Source organism: Podarcis vaucheri (assembly GCF_965113315.1).
Source record: "Podarcis vaucheri genome assembly, chromosome: 7".
Taxonomy (NCBI): Eukaryota; Metazoa; Chordata; class Lepidosauria; order Squamata; family Lacertidae; genus Podarcis; species Podarcis vaucheri.
In genome coordinates this window covers 17,693,740-17,710,752 of record NC_138765.1, presented here as the reverse complement: position 1 = coordinate 17,710,752, position 17,013 = coordinate 17,693,740, and the positions used below count along the sequence as shown (strand labels likewise).

Sequence of the window (17,013 nt, the reverse complement as noted above, 5' to 3'; positions counted from 1 at the left end):
AAAAGCAGGCCGGCTGAGCTGTTCAGTTCAGTTCAGTTCAGTTCAGTTCAGTTCAGTTCCAGCTTACTTATAAAGAACTACTTGGAGAATTCTCTGTGTTGTCTGCTATGTCCACCCACTACTTTATTATTATTATTATTATTATTATTATTATTATTATTATTATTATTATTATTACTTCTGCCCCACTCATCTGGCTGGGTTGCCCCAGCCACTCTGAGTAGCTTCCAGCACATATAAAAACATCATAAAGCATAAAGTATTAACATCTTCCTGATATAGGGTTGCCTGTAACAACAAATTGATTTTATTTCAGATAAATCCCCAAACCCATGTTTGTATTAATTTTTGTGTCATGCTTGTTTTATTTGTTGCGAGCTGCTTTGAGTCCTGGTTCGGGGGGGGGGGGAAACAGGATATAAATAAAGGTAGCAACAACATCATCATTTTTTGGCTCTGGCTCTGGTCGCTATCAGCCCTGGTCATTGCTGGAGTGCGGCCCCTCACAGATTCCTGAGGGAATATGGCCCTCAGTGGCGGGCAGGAAAGGTTTTCAACCCTTATTTTGACAGTTGTGGAGGAAGAGGGAATTCCAACAGTCATGTGACTGCCTGACCATCTCTCCCGCAAAGCTGCCAAAGGCCTAAGAAGCCTGCTTAACCTTCACACTGTGTCGTCATAGCGATGATGTTGCTATGGCGCCAACAGGTCTTTTGCAGTCAGGCTTCAGGTTCATATATTGATTGCTGCAGCCTTCTAGGGCACAGTAGATATGGACTGATTTGCTGATAAGTAAAGAAAAGGCAGGTAGGGATTTCTAAGACTTTCTGGTTTCATTTTATGAGAAATGTGTTTGTTTGTTTGTTTGTTTGTTGCTTATGGAAGGGAAAGAGAGGTTTTGGAGGTCCCTAAGGTACCTTTGACCTACGTTGTTCTGGACTTTGTAAATGAATACAGGCAACAACCATTTTAGGCACGTCTAATATGTTCTTGAATGTGCATGTATGCATCACGCCCACCCTGGAAGTGACCCATAAACATCACAAAAACGGGCAGGAAGTGGAATGAGGTGTTTTTAGGCTTTTTCAATAGGCTTTCCAATTATTCGCAATTTCACTTAAGTGCATGGTGCCTGTGGAACTGAAGCGTTCAATAATTCCCAAAGAAGAGGAATGACACATCCTCCATGGAGGTTGCTACTTGCCATTTATCATTCCCTCCATTTCTGACATCCACATTGTGAATGGCATTGGTTACATGGTCAGGACGGCAGAGCCTAGAACACCCACCAGTAACATAAGCTTAACTGTCTACACCACCAAGCTGATCTGTTGGACTCCTCCAAAGAGGGTGTCACAAAAGGACTTGCCTCAGAGTAGGAGCCCCATACAGCTGGCACCTTTCAAAGCTGGGGCTTCACCTGGAGCTGGCAGCCACTATATAGAGTTGTCATATTTTGAAGAGCAAAAAAGAGGACGCTATGGCGACTCCAGGGACGCGGGTGGCACTGTGGGTTAAACCACAGAGCCTAGGACTTGCCGATCAGAAGGTTGGTGGTTCAAATCCCCGCAACGGGGTGAGCTCCCATTGCTCGGTCCCTGCTCCTGCCAACCTAGCAGTTCAAAAGCACATCAAAGTGCAAGTAGATAAATAGGTACCACTCTGGCGGGAAGGTAAACGGCGTTTCTGTGCGCTGCTCTGGTTTGCCAGAAGCGGCTTAGTCATGCTGGCCACATGACCCAGAAGCTGTACGCCGGCTCCCTCGGCCAGCAAAGCGAGATGAGCACTGCAACCCCAGAGTCAGTCATGACTGGACCTAATGGTCAGGAGTCCCTTTACCTTTACCTTATGACGACTCTCATTTTAAATACCCTACTATATGTAGGCTATAGAAGCTGTGATATATTGCAGAGGGGGACAGGTGAAGAGAAGAGGAAAGCAAGTCTTCAGCCATGTCTCACCCAGAAAGTATAGCCTGAGACATTTTGGAAAAATTTAAAAATCTACCCACACAGAAATTTTACTCCAGAAAAAGAGGATGTGCCCTGGAAAAAGAGGACACATGACAACCCTATATAGCAGGCAGGGACTGAAGCAGGCATTGATGAGGGCTTCTGCAACTTCTGTCTCCATTTGCTCTCTGCCCTAGCTCCATGTCATAGCTGTCAAGGTTTCCCTTTTTAAAGGGAAATTCCCTTATTCTGAATAGGATTTCCCTTTAAAAAAATGGAAAAGTTGACAGCTATGCTCCATGTAGCACTACCTCAGAGCTAGGTGAGGGGGAATTATTTTGTGTAGCCTCAGCCTGTTCCCTCACCTAAATACTGCTACTGCCATACCAGGCCCTCCAACTCCCGGCACTGGAGAAAGAAGATGTTAGACATTCAGTCAACTTGGGCATAGTAAAAAACAAACCAGTTCTTGATATTGCAGCAAAGATGGATGCAAAGTTAAAACTTTAGTTTGCGTTCTGATTTAGGTCATTGTCAGGAAGGGCTGGTGCCATGAACCTGGATGGTGCAGAGGGCACAGTAGTGGAGAGGTTGGGTGGCATGGATACACTGGCACAGCCAATCCAGTGCTCCTTTTGGTATGCCTGTTGCAACCACACCTTGCTGCTGCAATGCCCTGAATGGTACGACAAAACCTTGCTATGGAAAAATGTTGGCTGCCATATTGTTGAGGCCAGGTAGGAATTTTTCCACTTGGTGAATTGGCTCCAGCCATTTGGTTTTCACCTACCTTGTAATGGTAACAACTTTGTGAGGTTAAGCCTTAATTTAATGGAGGGGAGGTTGTAGCCTCCCCCTGCCTCTCTGCAATAAGGTTAGCCTGTTAAAGGGATCTGAGGTGTGTGTGGATTCTGTTCAATGCTTGGATGTGGACTAGCCCTATGATATAAATCAAGGGCTCCCCCTATTGTTGGTTTACCTTTAGTTGGATGATGGACAGGAGTTGAGATATAGCCTGGCTTCACCCAATGCCTAAGCTGAACTGCTCACTTCTGTAACCAATAAAGTTGTGGCCTATTTTATCCCATAAACCTAAATACTCATGTCCGTGCGTTTATTAATCACTTGGGAACTGCTGGGCACACAACCACACTGTCTGGGTAAGTGTCAGTGATATTGGTGCCAAGAAGTTAAGTCCATGGGGTCAAAACCTCCCCACCGGCAACTCCACATCATCCTGCATCTTACCAACCCCCCCCCCCGCTTTCCAATCCTACATCAAATCTAAAGCAGAAATTCAATCAAACTGATTTATCTATTACATGCTTTCCCTTTTTCTTCTTCTTGTTTGTTTTTTGCTGCACTGTTTGACAAGCTGTATCAGCCCAAATTATCTCTTTTGCAAAATTACCAACAGCCCAGAAAACCTCTCCATTGATGCATTATCTCACCCTGCGCTGGTTCAATATAGGAATGCTACTATTCCTGGCACGTAAAGGTAAGCAAAGCAGGACCCTTACATTATTAAACCAGGGCTCTGAAATGTAATATAAAACAGGGCAGCTAAAATGAATGCGAATAATTGGAAATGATAGTTTGTGGGTCACAAGGTGAACAACTAGGCATGGCTCTATACATCACCATCACCATCACTCCCTCTAATAGGAGCTATGTAATGTTGAGTGCAACTTTGGAAAAAATAAAACCCTGAAAAAGGGACAAGAGTCAATTAGCTTGCTTGACACTCTCAGAGCTTATAATGATATAAAGTACTAGCAATCTCTTACACAGCATTGCTCAGGAAACCCAGATCAGTGCAGTTTTTAAGTTAGCAGTTAGAATTAGTGAAGTTTTGAAAGGTGTACCCCACCATCTTGTTTCAAAGCTGCATCAGATTGTACCCAAGCACTGACACACACACACCCCCCCCCCCCCCGCTTATCTCAAGAACCCACCATACAAAATTTGGGTGCTGTCCTACTGCAAATGACACTAAATTCAGCAGTCCCAAATTCACACACAGGGGCAATCAAAGAAACCAAGTTCTGGTCATGGTCCAAACTCAAAACACAGGAACAACACAAAAGGCAAGGTCCAGAAATATTCTGATGTGGGGAAACCCCACGTAATGTTAATTGCACAGTTGAGTCCTTTACTCACTAGCATTGAGGTGTGATGCCTGAAAATTTTCCAAAAGCAGAGTTTTATTTCTTGCTTGAGCAGGAAAGGTTAGAGCAAGCAATAAGGAAAGTGATCAGAGGCTGGGAACCCTGATCTCTGTTTACGCACCATTTTAATAGTCATATAGTCATGCAAGGCACCCAGTGATACTGTCTTACTGCCAGCTTAACTGTGAAGACAGATCCTTCCACACCTCAGCTAGCTAGGCATTTCCCTGTTTAAAGGCCATGCCTTAGCATGCTTCTAAAACTTTCCTTTACGCCTTTTATTGCAGCCTGCTCTTTTTATGTTCCTCTCGTAAGATTGCATTTCAGCATGATTACAATAAGAATAATTGGTTATGATATATCAAAACAGTGTCTGTCTGGGCAACGTTTGGTGCCCCCAAATGAATCTTCTCAGTTATGGATCTTCAAAATTTTGTGCCCCCTCCATTCAGCACCATGTGTAGGGGAACTACCTAAAGAAAAAGGGACTCCTGCCTGTTAAGTCCAGTTGTGGACGACTCTGGGGTTGCGGTGCTTATCTTGCTTTACAGGCTGAGGGAGCCAGTGTTTGTCCGCAGACATTTTCCCCGGGGTCATTTGGCCAGCATGACTAAGCCACTTCTGGCACAATGGAACACCGAAACCAGAGCAGCACATGGAAATACCATTTACCTTCCCGCTGGAGTGGTACCTATTTATCTACTCAATTTTGTGCCCCCTCCACTTGGCACTGTGTGTAGGGGAACTGCCTAAAGGTAAAGGGACTCCTGACAGTTAAGTCCAGTCATGAATTACTCTGGGGTTGCGGCGCTCATCTCACTTCAGGCCAAGGAAGCCGGCGTTTGTCCTCAGACAGCTTTCTGGGTCATGTGGCCAGCATGACTAAACAGCTTCTGGTGCCATGAGACACTGACAAGTGCCAGAGTGTATGGAAACATTGTTTATCTAGTCGCATTGGTATGCTTTAGAACTGCTAGGTTAGCAGGAGCAAGGACAGAGCAACAGTAGCTCACCCCATTGTAGGGATTCGAACTGCCAACCATCTGATTGGCAAGCCCAAGAGGCTGAGTGGTTTAGACCACAGCACCACCCGCATCCATGGGGAACTGCCTACTTGGCCCTAAATCGGCCATGGCTATACCCTCATTGGCCCAACTTCACTTCTTCCCTGGATGGAGGACAGAGTGTAGGATAATATGTAGAAACTAGCCTACTGATTACAATAAGAATAAATGATTATGATATATCAAAATGGCAGCTGTCTGGCTCAAGATGGCATTCGTCAGTTACAATGGAGGCGGAGGTGGTCTTGCTTCGGTTACAATAAGCCCAAGGTCAAAACACAGGAAAGCTCAGTCACATGTCTGGCAACTTGTGCAAATATATTGTTCCAACACTCCGGCAACTGGAGTTCTTTGGCCATGAGCCATCTGAGCCCCACCCAGAGCAAAGCAACTAAATGGCAGCAGATGGCAGCAGACAATCCGGATGATGGTTGTTATTAATTTCTAGCCACTTTCTCTTGCCCGAAGCAACTTACAACAAACCAGCCAATCATAGAAGCATAGAATTCTAGAGTTGGAAGGGACCCCAAGGGTCATCATTCAACCTCCTGCAATGCAGGAATCTCAGCTAAAGCATCCATGACAGATGGGCATCCAACATCAAGGAAGGAGAGTCCACCACTTCTCATAGGAGTCTGTTCCACTGCTGAACAGTTCTTACTATCAGAAATTTTTTCTTGATGTTTAGTTGGAATTTCCTTTCTTGTAACTTGAAGCCATTGGTTTCAGACCTACCCTCTGGAGTAGCAGAAAACTAGCCTGTTCCATCCTCCATGTGATAGCCCATGAGATATTTGGAGATGGTTATCATATCTCCTCTCAGTCCCCTATTTTCCAGGCTAAACGTACTCAGCTCTTTCAACCGTTTCTCCTAAGGCTTGGTTTCTAGAACCTTCATAATCTTGGTGGCCCTCTGCGCAATTGACCAAAACAAAGGTCCACATCACCTGTGGAGTTTGATCTACTCATGAGGAGGAGCTTCCCTCAATCCCAGGGAGACCCGGTTCTTTAGGCTGGCACTTCAGTGTCTGGCACCTCACTGTGCCTGCACTTTTAGGAGCTATTGCTCACCTGGACTTGGAAGCAGCTTGCTATTAAAATATAAATAATGTAATGATGCTATGTGGTTAAGTACTGACAATTCAAATATTAACCTTAGAAAAGGTAACAAACAATAATAATGGATCTTGATGATTATTCTTCCTTTCCTGCTTTTAGGGCTGTCTCTGGAGTGCTGGATTTGTAATGACATCAAACTGGATTGCACTGGAACTTTGAGGAAATGTTCATCTATTTTTGACAGTTGTGCCATTGTTCAATCATACAACATTAGAGGTATGTGTAAGAGATCAACAACCACTGACAGGGTTCAGTGACCACTGGTCCTAATTCTGCAGCTGTGATATTAAAGGGTTCTTAGCTCACAGCTTGGGACTAAGGTACCTTAAAGATAGTCTCATCTATAATATACCCAATGCAGCACTGCACTCTGCAGAAGAAGGCCTCCTACAGATACTGTCTTATCAGAAGCTCTGTTCTGCAGAATATAAGAATTGGGCATTCAGTGTGGTGGCACTTTGAAATGACACCCGAGCCATTTCAAATTTGATTTTAATTTGATTTAATTAATTTTATAATGAATGTTTTAGAATGTTGGACTATTTTGACTGTTGTTAGCCGCCCTGAGCCCAGCTTCGGCTGGGGAGGGCGGGATATAAATAAAATTTATTATTATTATTATTATTAGATATGGCTCCTTAATTATTATTATTTTTTTTAGAAGTGTCCAGAACAAAGGCCCCTGAACTTATTTGCCTGTACTTTGGCAGGCTTTTTCCCTTCAGGAAGGGCTATGATGCCAGCAAATTTCATCCACTTCTGTCAAATGCAGGAAAGTTATAGCCATTTTTACTTCCCAATAGTAAAAGTGGGAGATGATTGAGCAGATCTCAAAGCTATAACAGTGGCCCTTCGGGGGGGGGGACTACTGCAACTATCCTTCCAAAATTTGCTAGGATTCGTGCCCTTGGAAAGGGCCTTTGCCTGCAAATTTCATCCAGTTCTTCACAGAAAGAAAAAAGATATAATCCCTTTTAAAATAAAGGAAAGGAAAGGAAAGGAAAGGAAAGAGGAAAGGAAAGGAAAGGAAAGGAAAGGAAAGGAAAGGAAAGGAAAGGAAAGGAAAGGAAAGGAAAGGAAAGGTGTGCAGCACAAATGTCCCCAGACTTATTTGCCTATAATTTGACAGGCACTATCTGCTCTGCAGGAGCGACCATGCCTTAAAATGTTACCCACTTCTGTTGAAAGTGAGATGTTATTGCTGTTTATATATATATATATGTGTGTGTGTGTGTGTGTGTGTATATATATATATATATTTGCTTTCGTATTTTGCTTTTATATATATATATATATATATATATATATATATATATATATATCAATAGTAAATTGGGGAAGGCAAAATGAAGTGGATTCAGATAGATAAGTCAAAGCAGGCAATCTATGGAACACCTTTAGCCAAGGCAGCCTGTTCACAAAGTGCCTAGATTTGAACCAAAGCTCAGTGCCCCCCTCCCCTATATATATCTACGAAAGCATATATATATATATATATATATATATATATATATATATATATATATAAAGATATATTAGAACAACACAGATGCCTGCCTTTGGCATTATGAGCTCCTGCACTTAAACATTTAGCACTACACCACTGATCAGAGCCTGTCCACATCATGTCCTCCCCTTCGATTTAAAACTCTCTCTCTCTCTCTCTCTCTCTCTCTCTCTCTCTCTCTCTCTCTCTCATCCTTGCAGGACAACAATACGTGCGGAAAACCTGCAAGCAATCCACTAGCTGCTATGAAGGCTTCACAGCCATTAAATTTGCTGAAGGAGAAACAGTGTTCACCAAGGTTTCCTGTTGCAAGGGGAATGGCTGCAATAAGGCTGCTCCACAATGTATTTTATGCATTTATATACCCTTACGTTGTCCAAACTGTGTATCATATCACCTTAAACTGCATCATTTGTTACCCTCCAACTCCTCTCTGTATTTAGGAGGGGTGCCAGCTAATGTTTTGAGGTGGGAATTTATTTTTAATGCTATTTTATTCTCTCTGCATATGCCCCTGGTAGTTCATCCTGAAACCCAGAAAATAAAGATTATCATATTGTATCATATCTGAGGACAAAGGGCACTTGCTACTGTATATTTGCACACAAACTCCTGCATTCTAGTTGTAATAAGCTGCATAGCTCTGTCTTGAGATCAAGCAGGCAAACTCACTGTATTCCTGACAGTGCCTGCTGAAAACAGATGCTTAGAAAGTTGAGGTAGTTTTAATCTGCTTTAGTTTGTTTTAAAGTAGGGTTGTACCCCCCCTTGATTTTATTGCTTTATCTTTTTGTAAAGCACTTTTAGGTCCTGCCCCCCCCAACCAAGTGGTGCAATATTATATGAGATAAAATACATCAGCAGAAATCCGCACTAAAATGAAAGATTTTTTTTAAAAAAAACATTTGCACATTTTATTTGAGAATGTGTAACAAGGAATTTTGGTGGATTTTATTGTGGTTCTACTGCATATGTAGTGACTGCTGATTCCTCCCCCTTTTTTGTTTCCCTTTCTTTGAGTGATGCCATGGCCTTTGGCTAGCGCAATAAAAGTTTATGCATTGCCCAAATAAATTCAGAACTGATGTGGACATGGGGGGAACTGAAATGAAGATTGGAAAAATAAGAAATAGAGATAATTTGAAATTAACAGCTACACTCATCCTTATTCAGAGCACGCTGCCTTAGACAATAGGTGCAATGCAAAGTTATCAGAAGTAGCAGCTGTTAAAATCTCTGAAAGCAGCATTCTGAAAGGCAATGTGATGAGACCTCTTCATGAATTTAGGTGGATACATATGTGCATGGGGACTGTGGCATGCACAATGACATAGCCCCCAATGCCTTCATGTGTGTGGCCCCATTTACTTTCCCACCACAGTGGTACCTACCGGTTATTTATCTACTCGAGCAGGAATGCTTTCGAACAGCTAGGTTGGCAGGAGCTGGTACAGAGCAACGGGAGCTCACCCTGTTGCATGGATTCGAACCGCCAGCCTTACAACCAGCAACCCAAAGAGGCTCAGTGGTTTAGACCACAGCGCCACCTGCACCCCAAATTCTAACCACATTAATGAGTGCAATAGCAGTTTCCCGCAAGGCTGACAAGGCTGCAGCCCTATTCCTGCCTCTGACAATGATATGAGGACTCCAAGTGTGTTAGGGTCTGGGAGAGAGCTAGCTCACCAGCACCTCCATCAGGGACCCCCATGTGCACTGTTCCAGTGTGTCCTCTCTCAACCTCCACACAGTCAGTGCAAATGTCTAAAGGGGGCTCACATGGCATTCAACTGAACCTAGCTAGAAACTTCCTGGCAAGTAGAAACTCTACATAGGATTCTGGCTGAAGGGAGAATACTCACTATCCTGCTATAGGAATAATCTCCCTCTGACATTTGTGGTCTAGGCCATCATGCCTGCGAATGTTGGGACCACAGTTTGAGTCCTCTCACATTCAGCCAGTTCCCTGAAGAGGTTTAACCTCAGAGACGATAGGTAGGTCACTGCCACTCTTGTGCAGTCATGGACTCTTCTCTGTAAAACACGGTTTGTGGCCTTGTGGCCCTTCAGTTGTTTCTGGGGTGCTGCAACAGTTTGAGGGAGACCAGTTCCCTCATCCCTGCTATGAATGCTGTGATATTCCCAAGTAACAAAGCAAGAATGATCATGGACATAATCTCTCCTAGCAGGGAAGGGACTGAGAAAGGAGTCTGGTTGCCACTTTTGCCTGTTCTCCTTCTAACCTGACTCTCTCCGTTTACCCCCTTCACAGTGCCAGATGTAAACATGACAGCCAATGGGAGGAAATGTCAAGGGTGCTTTGCTATCAACAGAAGTCGATGCTTTGCTGAAGTGGTTGCCAACTGCGAGGGAGACCAGCACTATTGTTCCGATGTGTCTGGCTTCGCAGAGGTTCCATCGCCTATATTTGCTGGTAATTCATCTCTTCTTCATTCCCACCTCCTTTCACCCAGACCACACTCAAGTCCAGAAATTTCATTGGTACAGAACTTATCTACCAGGGTGTTTGTGAGGATCTGTCTTATGGAGCTATTCTGGTCAAATACATAGGGACACCAGGTGTACATGAGGCTATTAGTGTGGCATGTGCCTTCCCCAAATCCCTCCCAAGCTCTCTTCCAAAATTCTCAAAAAAAACCACAAACAAAAACCCTCCCCTTGCCACAGATTGTCTGCCTCTCTTTTACAGAATTGAACAATCAAAACTTGGCAATGCTAAGCAAAAACAGAAGCGAAACTCAGTGAATCTTGGGAGAGGAAGAGGCTAGGCTGGCATACATGGGAATGTTGGGGCCACAGATTGAATCCTCACACATTCAACCAGAATCTTGAAAAGGTTTCATCTCAGACCCCTGTAAGGCAGGGCTGGGGAACGGGATTTGGCTTAAGGGCTGGATCCAGAAATGGTCAGCCCCTCAACAGATCACTTTGATGGGTGGGTGGAGTACCCATCTGTCATATTGCCTGACATCATGTGACATGAAGTAATTTCAATCTGTGGCTGAAAAGGAAGAATCTTCCATGCTTGAATTCAAGCTGCAGGAAGAATCAGGAGGGCACTGCATGTAAACTTGCAGTTCTTCATTTGCAGGCAAAGTTGAGTCCTTTTTAAACATGGCACCTTTTTCTGTTGCCATGCATAGCAGGGACTAGGCACTCTCCAGTTTCCCCAAGCGAGATGACATAATGTCCTTAACGAGCTATTTCAGGGGAATGGATTGGGTCCATTTCCATTTTGGGTCTACATTTCGGGTCCATTTCCAATCTGCGTGTATTTATTCTTAAGGCTGTCTCTTTCCGCATTGGTCTGTTGTTGTTTTTTTAAATGCAAATAGTGATAATTGAATGCATATTATGAGGAGATTTCAACCCTACCATATCCAAGAATCTGCTGATGAGTCTGGTGATTTTCCAGAGAGGAGGGGCAGTGTTCTGCTCTCTACTTATTCCGCTCCAGCCTAACATCAAAGAGTCAGTCAGTCAGTGTGTCGGAGAGAGAGAGACTGAGTGTTAGAGATTGTGTGTATAGATAAGGTTGCTGCTAAGAGCAGCTGCAGGCACTCAGTGCAGTTCACCATTCATTTTGCTTAGACCTCATTTAGCTCTGTATATAGTTGTATATTATAGTTGTAGATAGAATAAAGAAGATATTCTACAGAGCTGCTCTCCGAGTCGTTTATGCTCTGCTATACTCTGCTGTGCGATGACTGTCTTCTTGTGGGAGTGAATTCGGTGCTCACAACTCTAAGCTGTGAGTCCACAGCACTTTGACCTGTTCCTGTGCAGAAGGTGGTCTCTGGAAGTGCTACCCAGCTCGCCTAGCCCAGTCGGCGCTGAAGTGGATGAGTCCAGTTGGTGGCACTGGCTCAGGGGCGATGCTGACATATTACGTTTCACTCACAATGCACACACTTTTAAATTTCATTAAACAATGTATTTTTAAAGTGTGCTCCCCCCACCCACATGTTGATGTGTTTTTCTTAGATGAGGCCTGTATCACAGCTTTTTGAGAATTGCAAAATTTCCAATGGGGAGTGGGGAACTGGTGCATGTACAGACAGGACTCCTCAGCAGCCTCCACCACAAATGGAATTGACCCTGCCCCTCTTGTAGCAGAGACAGGATCCTTGCATGGAAAGCAGAAGGAACCAACTCCTCAGTTTTCCAACCGGCCACGATCAAGCTTTCAGGGTTCGCCGACTGGGATAGGTGCAAATTAATTTGGCTTGCTGAATAAGGTGGGCTGCAGCAAATTCTTCCTAATCATGGGATGCTGTGATTCCTCTAGTGCTGACTGCCTTCTCCTTCCTTTGTCTCTGCAGGACCTCCTTTCTTGGTGACTGTAATTGCCTTCAAGGGCTGTGTGAACAAAGCTTTCTGCGATGCTCATGATGAAGGTGTTTTCCATACTTCCATGCTTGTTGTGACTGCAAGAGGTCGTTGCCAGCTTGCTTCTTTCATGGTTCGTGCCGCTCCACAATTCTTTGGACTCTTCCTTCGAGCCTTGGTTGGGCTCCTCCTTGCGATGAACTTTGCTTGATTTCCCTCCAGCAAAAGGGTCCAGGGGAACCACACTTAAATAGTCCTTCCTTCCCATGTGGCTAATGAAAAGCCATAAGCAGACCAAAGACTTTACAGGGAAGAAGACCTCAGATCTCCCAAAGTGTGCAAGTGCCCATGTGTTATTTTCCACTGCGGTGTCTAGCAGTATCAGAACATGGCAACATCAAGCAGGAATCAATGGAAGCTGGAACTGGGAGTGATTTTGTTTTTACTATTTTATAATTTATTTATTTTTTGCATTTTCTGTTTTACATAAACAAATGAATTATATTCATTTAAGCAAAAAGGATAATATGTTTGTGTATTTAACATATAATCCTTTTTGACTCCCCCCCCCCATTATGGATCTTAATGTAATGATTTCCCCCTCTGCATCTCTTCCATAACTCTATTTTAATAAACCCTTTGTCAATCCATAGTTCAGTTTTTTTACTAGAAGTTTTCTGTCAATCCTACCAATGTATGGCATTGTTTACAATAGCTTTTCAAATAAATCATAAACATTCCCCATTCTTTATTAAAGACCTACTCTTCCTGGTGACTAATTCTTTCTGTAAGCTTCATCATCTCGGCATAGTTCATCAATTTTGTCTGCCACTCTTCCTTGTTTGGAGTTGTACCAGCTTTCCCTTTCTGGGCTAACAGAGTCCGTGCAGCCATGGTCTTGTACATAAATAGTTTTGTCTGGTCCTTTGGGATCTCTGGTCCTATAATACCTAAAAGAAAAGCTTCTGGTTTCTTAGGAAAAGTTATTTTCAACATTTTTTTCCAATTCATTAAATATAATTTCCCAGAAGTCTTTTATCATCTTACATAGCCACCACATATAATAAAGGTAAAGGTAAAGGGACCCCTGACCATTAGGTCCAGTCATGACCGACTCTGGGGTTGTGGCGCTCATCTCGCTTTATTGGCCAAGGGAGCCGGCATACAGCTTCTGGGTCATGTGGCCAGCATGATTAAGCTACTTCTGGCAAACCAGAGCAGCGCATGGAAACGCCGTTTACCTTCCCGCCGGAGTGGTACCTATTTATCTACTTGCACTTTTTGGCGTACTTTTGAACTGCTAGATTGGCAGGAGCTGGGACTGAGTAACAGGAGCTCACCCCATCACAGGGATTCGAACCATCGACCTTCTAACTGGTAAGCCCAAGAGACCCAGTGGTTTAGACCACAGGGCCACCCAAGTCCCTTATGCAAACTTACCTAAGTCTATATTTTCAGGGGAGCTGTCCAGCTGTTATTCACTGTATGATTAGGCTGTACCCAACAATTTCCACTCAGAGTAATCCCACTGAGATGAACGGACCCAAGTTAATTATCCCATTAATTTCATTTTTTTAAATATAAGATATTTATTAAAAAATTTAAGATATAACAGTAAAAATGGAAAAAAGAAAAAGAAAAATACAAAATAAAAACAGTTAAAAACACCTTAATTTTCCGTTGCATATTTTTCTTACGCTTATTTCCCCGGACTTCCTCATACCTCCCTTTTTTGTATTCCACTTCAATTTGTTAGTTCAGCAAATCCTTGCCATTAAGCTTTTACCCATTTATAAACCTTTTTTTCATGTCTCTTAAAGCATTGCAGCTGGAAACCACTTAATCATCCCATTAATTTCATTGGGTCTGCTGTGAGTAATGACCCAGTCAGATGGGTGGGGTACAAATTATAAATTATTATTATTATTATTATTATTATTATTATTAACATTGGATATAGTGTGTGTGTGTGTGTGTGTGTGTGTGTGTGTGTTTCTTTAGCTTTTATATGCAGTTCCCAACCCCCCAACCAGTTTGCCACACCCACTCCAGTTAACCTTATAAAATCATGTAATATGGGTCAGCTTTACTGTCATCTAGCAGCTATGTGGCCACAAAGCAGATAATTGCCTTGGTTTGTTTGTCTCAGTGCTTTTCTATCATCTCCTTCCTGCTCAGTCACAGAGTGGCTAATTGCAAAGTACAAATAAACCATAGAACAAAGGGCATTTTTAGAACTACAATATCATAATAAAAACTACGGCAAAAACCAGCTGTGATTATGTCAATCAAACCACACCCAAATGTCTGTGGCCCAAACACCTGAGCAAATAAAAAGGTTTTAACCTTGTTTATAACTTTATTGCCGTTATAAAGGAGACACATTTTAACATGGAAACTTTAAGCATAGAAACATTTGGTAAACGAGGCTCCCCTCCACAGGAACATAGAAAGCTCCCTTATAACAGGTCAGACCATTGTTCCGTCCAGTTTAGTGCTGTCTACACTGATTGACAGTGGCTTTGCAGGGTTTCAGACAGAGCTCTCCTATTTGGAGATGCCGAGAACTGAATCTGGAACCTTCTGCATGCTGAGCAGAGGCTCTGTTCCTGAGCTGCATCCCATCCCTAGTTGAGTCCTGAAAACCGCAGTGACCAACACCACCATCTTGCCCATAGACTCACTTATGCACCTTTCCCCCAGGACCTTTGTGTAAGTTTGATGGATTCTAAGAGTGGTCAAGCCTTCATCTGCTGTTCTGTGGGGTCACTGTTTTGCAACTAACTTTTGGGGCTTCCAACACATATCACTCACCTGGTATAAGTATTCAAGGCCCACCCAGGGAGAAAAAGGCATTTGCTGGATCAGTCATGGGTGGGGAGTTAGAATGGGGCAGCTAGGGCTTCTGCAGTAAGGTTACCAGATTTTTTTTCCAATGAATCTGGGGACTCTTCATTGAAATGAGTTGGAAGCATAGGATTTTGTAAGGGGACCAATTGTAAATCTGGGGACTGTCTCCGGGTTCTCAAACTTAATCCATTCCGGGAGTGCAATCAACTCCTGAAACCATTCAAAAACCAAGGCGTGGCTTCCGATTGGCTGCAGGAGCTTCCTGCACTCAATTGGAAGCTGTCTTGGATGTTTGGCTTCCAAAAAAACATTCACAAACCAGAGCACTTACTTCCGGGTTTTTGGCGTTTGGAAACCGATTTGTTCGACAACTAAGCTGTTCAAGAATCAAAGTACCACTGTACCATTTAAAATTGCCAGTTGCTTGTTAACTGAAGGTTTCCAAGTGACTTATGGCATGTTTAAAACATAAACATAAAGAAATTCTACCATAAAGACAGAACAAAACAACCCTCCCCTAACCGCCACAGGCTTGGAAGCATGCTAGTAACAAAATGACATCACCTTAGTCTAGCAAAAGATAAATGTTGTCAATGTTGCAACCCTAACAACAACGACAAAATTCTTTAAAGTATTGCACCGCATGTGAAGAGGAAGTACCTTTGAGGATGAAAGGTGGGAAAGATGGTTAGATGTAGAAAGATTCGGGGGAAGAAATATGTGGTGGGGCTTAGGGGTTGCACGAGGATAGATGGTTCAATGTCCAGTGAGATAGGCTAGTTTCTTGGTAGTAAGGAGCAGAGAGAGATGAGTCTGTATTGGCCAAAGAGTGTTGCCCAACCTTATCCAACTTGGAAGCCTCCAGATGTTTTGGATTGCTGCTTGGGGCTGATGGGAACTATAGTTCAAAGCATCTGGAGGGCTTCAGCTTAAGCACTTGTCCACAGCAGCAGATAGATATGGCCATAGATGGTCACATTAGTCCGCCCCATTTTAGACATCTCACTAGCAAATATGCAGTGTGTCCACATGTCTGCCTTCATAGAGGCAAGTGTAACAATGCGTGGTAGTCTATACTCTTTACATGGTTTATTTCTATGGATCATGGCATTAGTGCAGCTGACAAGTTTAATATGAAAGGCCTCCCCACATGAACTATCTGTGACCTTCGTACAAGCTCCTATCTCATATGGACCTGGAAAGAACAGCTAACTTCCTGATCCTAATAGTTGCAGAGAAGATCAGAACACAAATGTTTCTATTTTTCCAGGGAGGTCTTTTACTCTTTATTAACCTCCTATAAGCAGGAATCAGACTTCAGACAGTGAAGATCGCTTCTAAGGTAATCTCAAGGACCTACATATTGCTGGACAAGGGACCAAATGAATGGATGAGAGACCTTTGTTTCCTTGCTGGCACAGATTTCTGAAGGGGAGAGCTTAACTCTTGCAGAAGCCACATGTCTTAAATTCTTGATTTTGTGCACTGCTTTGCTCCAATATAATGTACACCCCTTCATTATTTTGCTTTCTTATGTAATGAAATTGTGTCAAATATCCAATAGCAAAACATTCACACCTCCTCTAGCACAAGGGAGATAAGAATGTATTCTTACACTTTCATACTTGCATCAATGGAGGATGAAAATTGTGTGTCTCTGTACAGAGAAACCTCTGACTTTCCTATGGTTGGAAGATTGCCTACTTCACAAAAGAAAGTATTTGTTCCACAAACATTGGCCTTTGGCCCTGCCCACCACTGGCTGGTGACCCCCCCCCCCGATGGCTGTCATGAAGAAATACATCACTCAGGCTGAGAAAAGGTTCTCCATCTCTGCTAAGTCTCATTGACCAACAGATCTTCAATGGACAAGCTTGTCCTCATTTCTTTTTGTTTTATTTTTTTCCACGATTCATTACAATTCAGTAAAATAACTCTGGAAACAAATTATTCTGAAAAACCAAATATAGAGAAGAACATGGAAAGGAAGGTCTCCCATGGTG

The 17,013-nt window shown here is 43.1% G+C and overlaps 1 protein-coding gene across 1 annotated transcript; it reads left to right on the top strand.

The window, feature by feature from the left end:
* The first annotated feature begins 458 nt into the window (after positions 1–458).
* Positions 459–12,907, top strand: LOC309537286 (phospholipase A2 inhibitor and Ly6/PLAUR domain-containing protein-like). The gene is made up of 6 exons (XM_082232108.1): positions 459–807; positions 3,370–3,450; positions 6,403–6,519; positions 8,011–8,154; positions 10,083–10,244; positions 12,154–12,907. The coding sequence occupies exons 2-6, from the start codon at positions 3,390–3,392 to the stop codon at positions 12,369–12,371; spliced, it is 702 nt and encodes a 233-aa protein (XP_082088234.1). The 5' UTR covers positions 459–807; positions 3,370–3,389; the 3' UTR covers positions 12,372–12,907.
* The last annotated feature ends 4,106 nt before the right edge of the window (positions 12,908–17,013 follow it).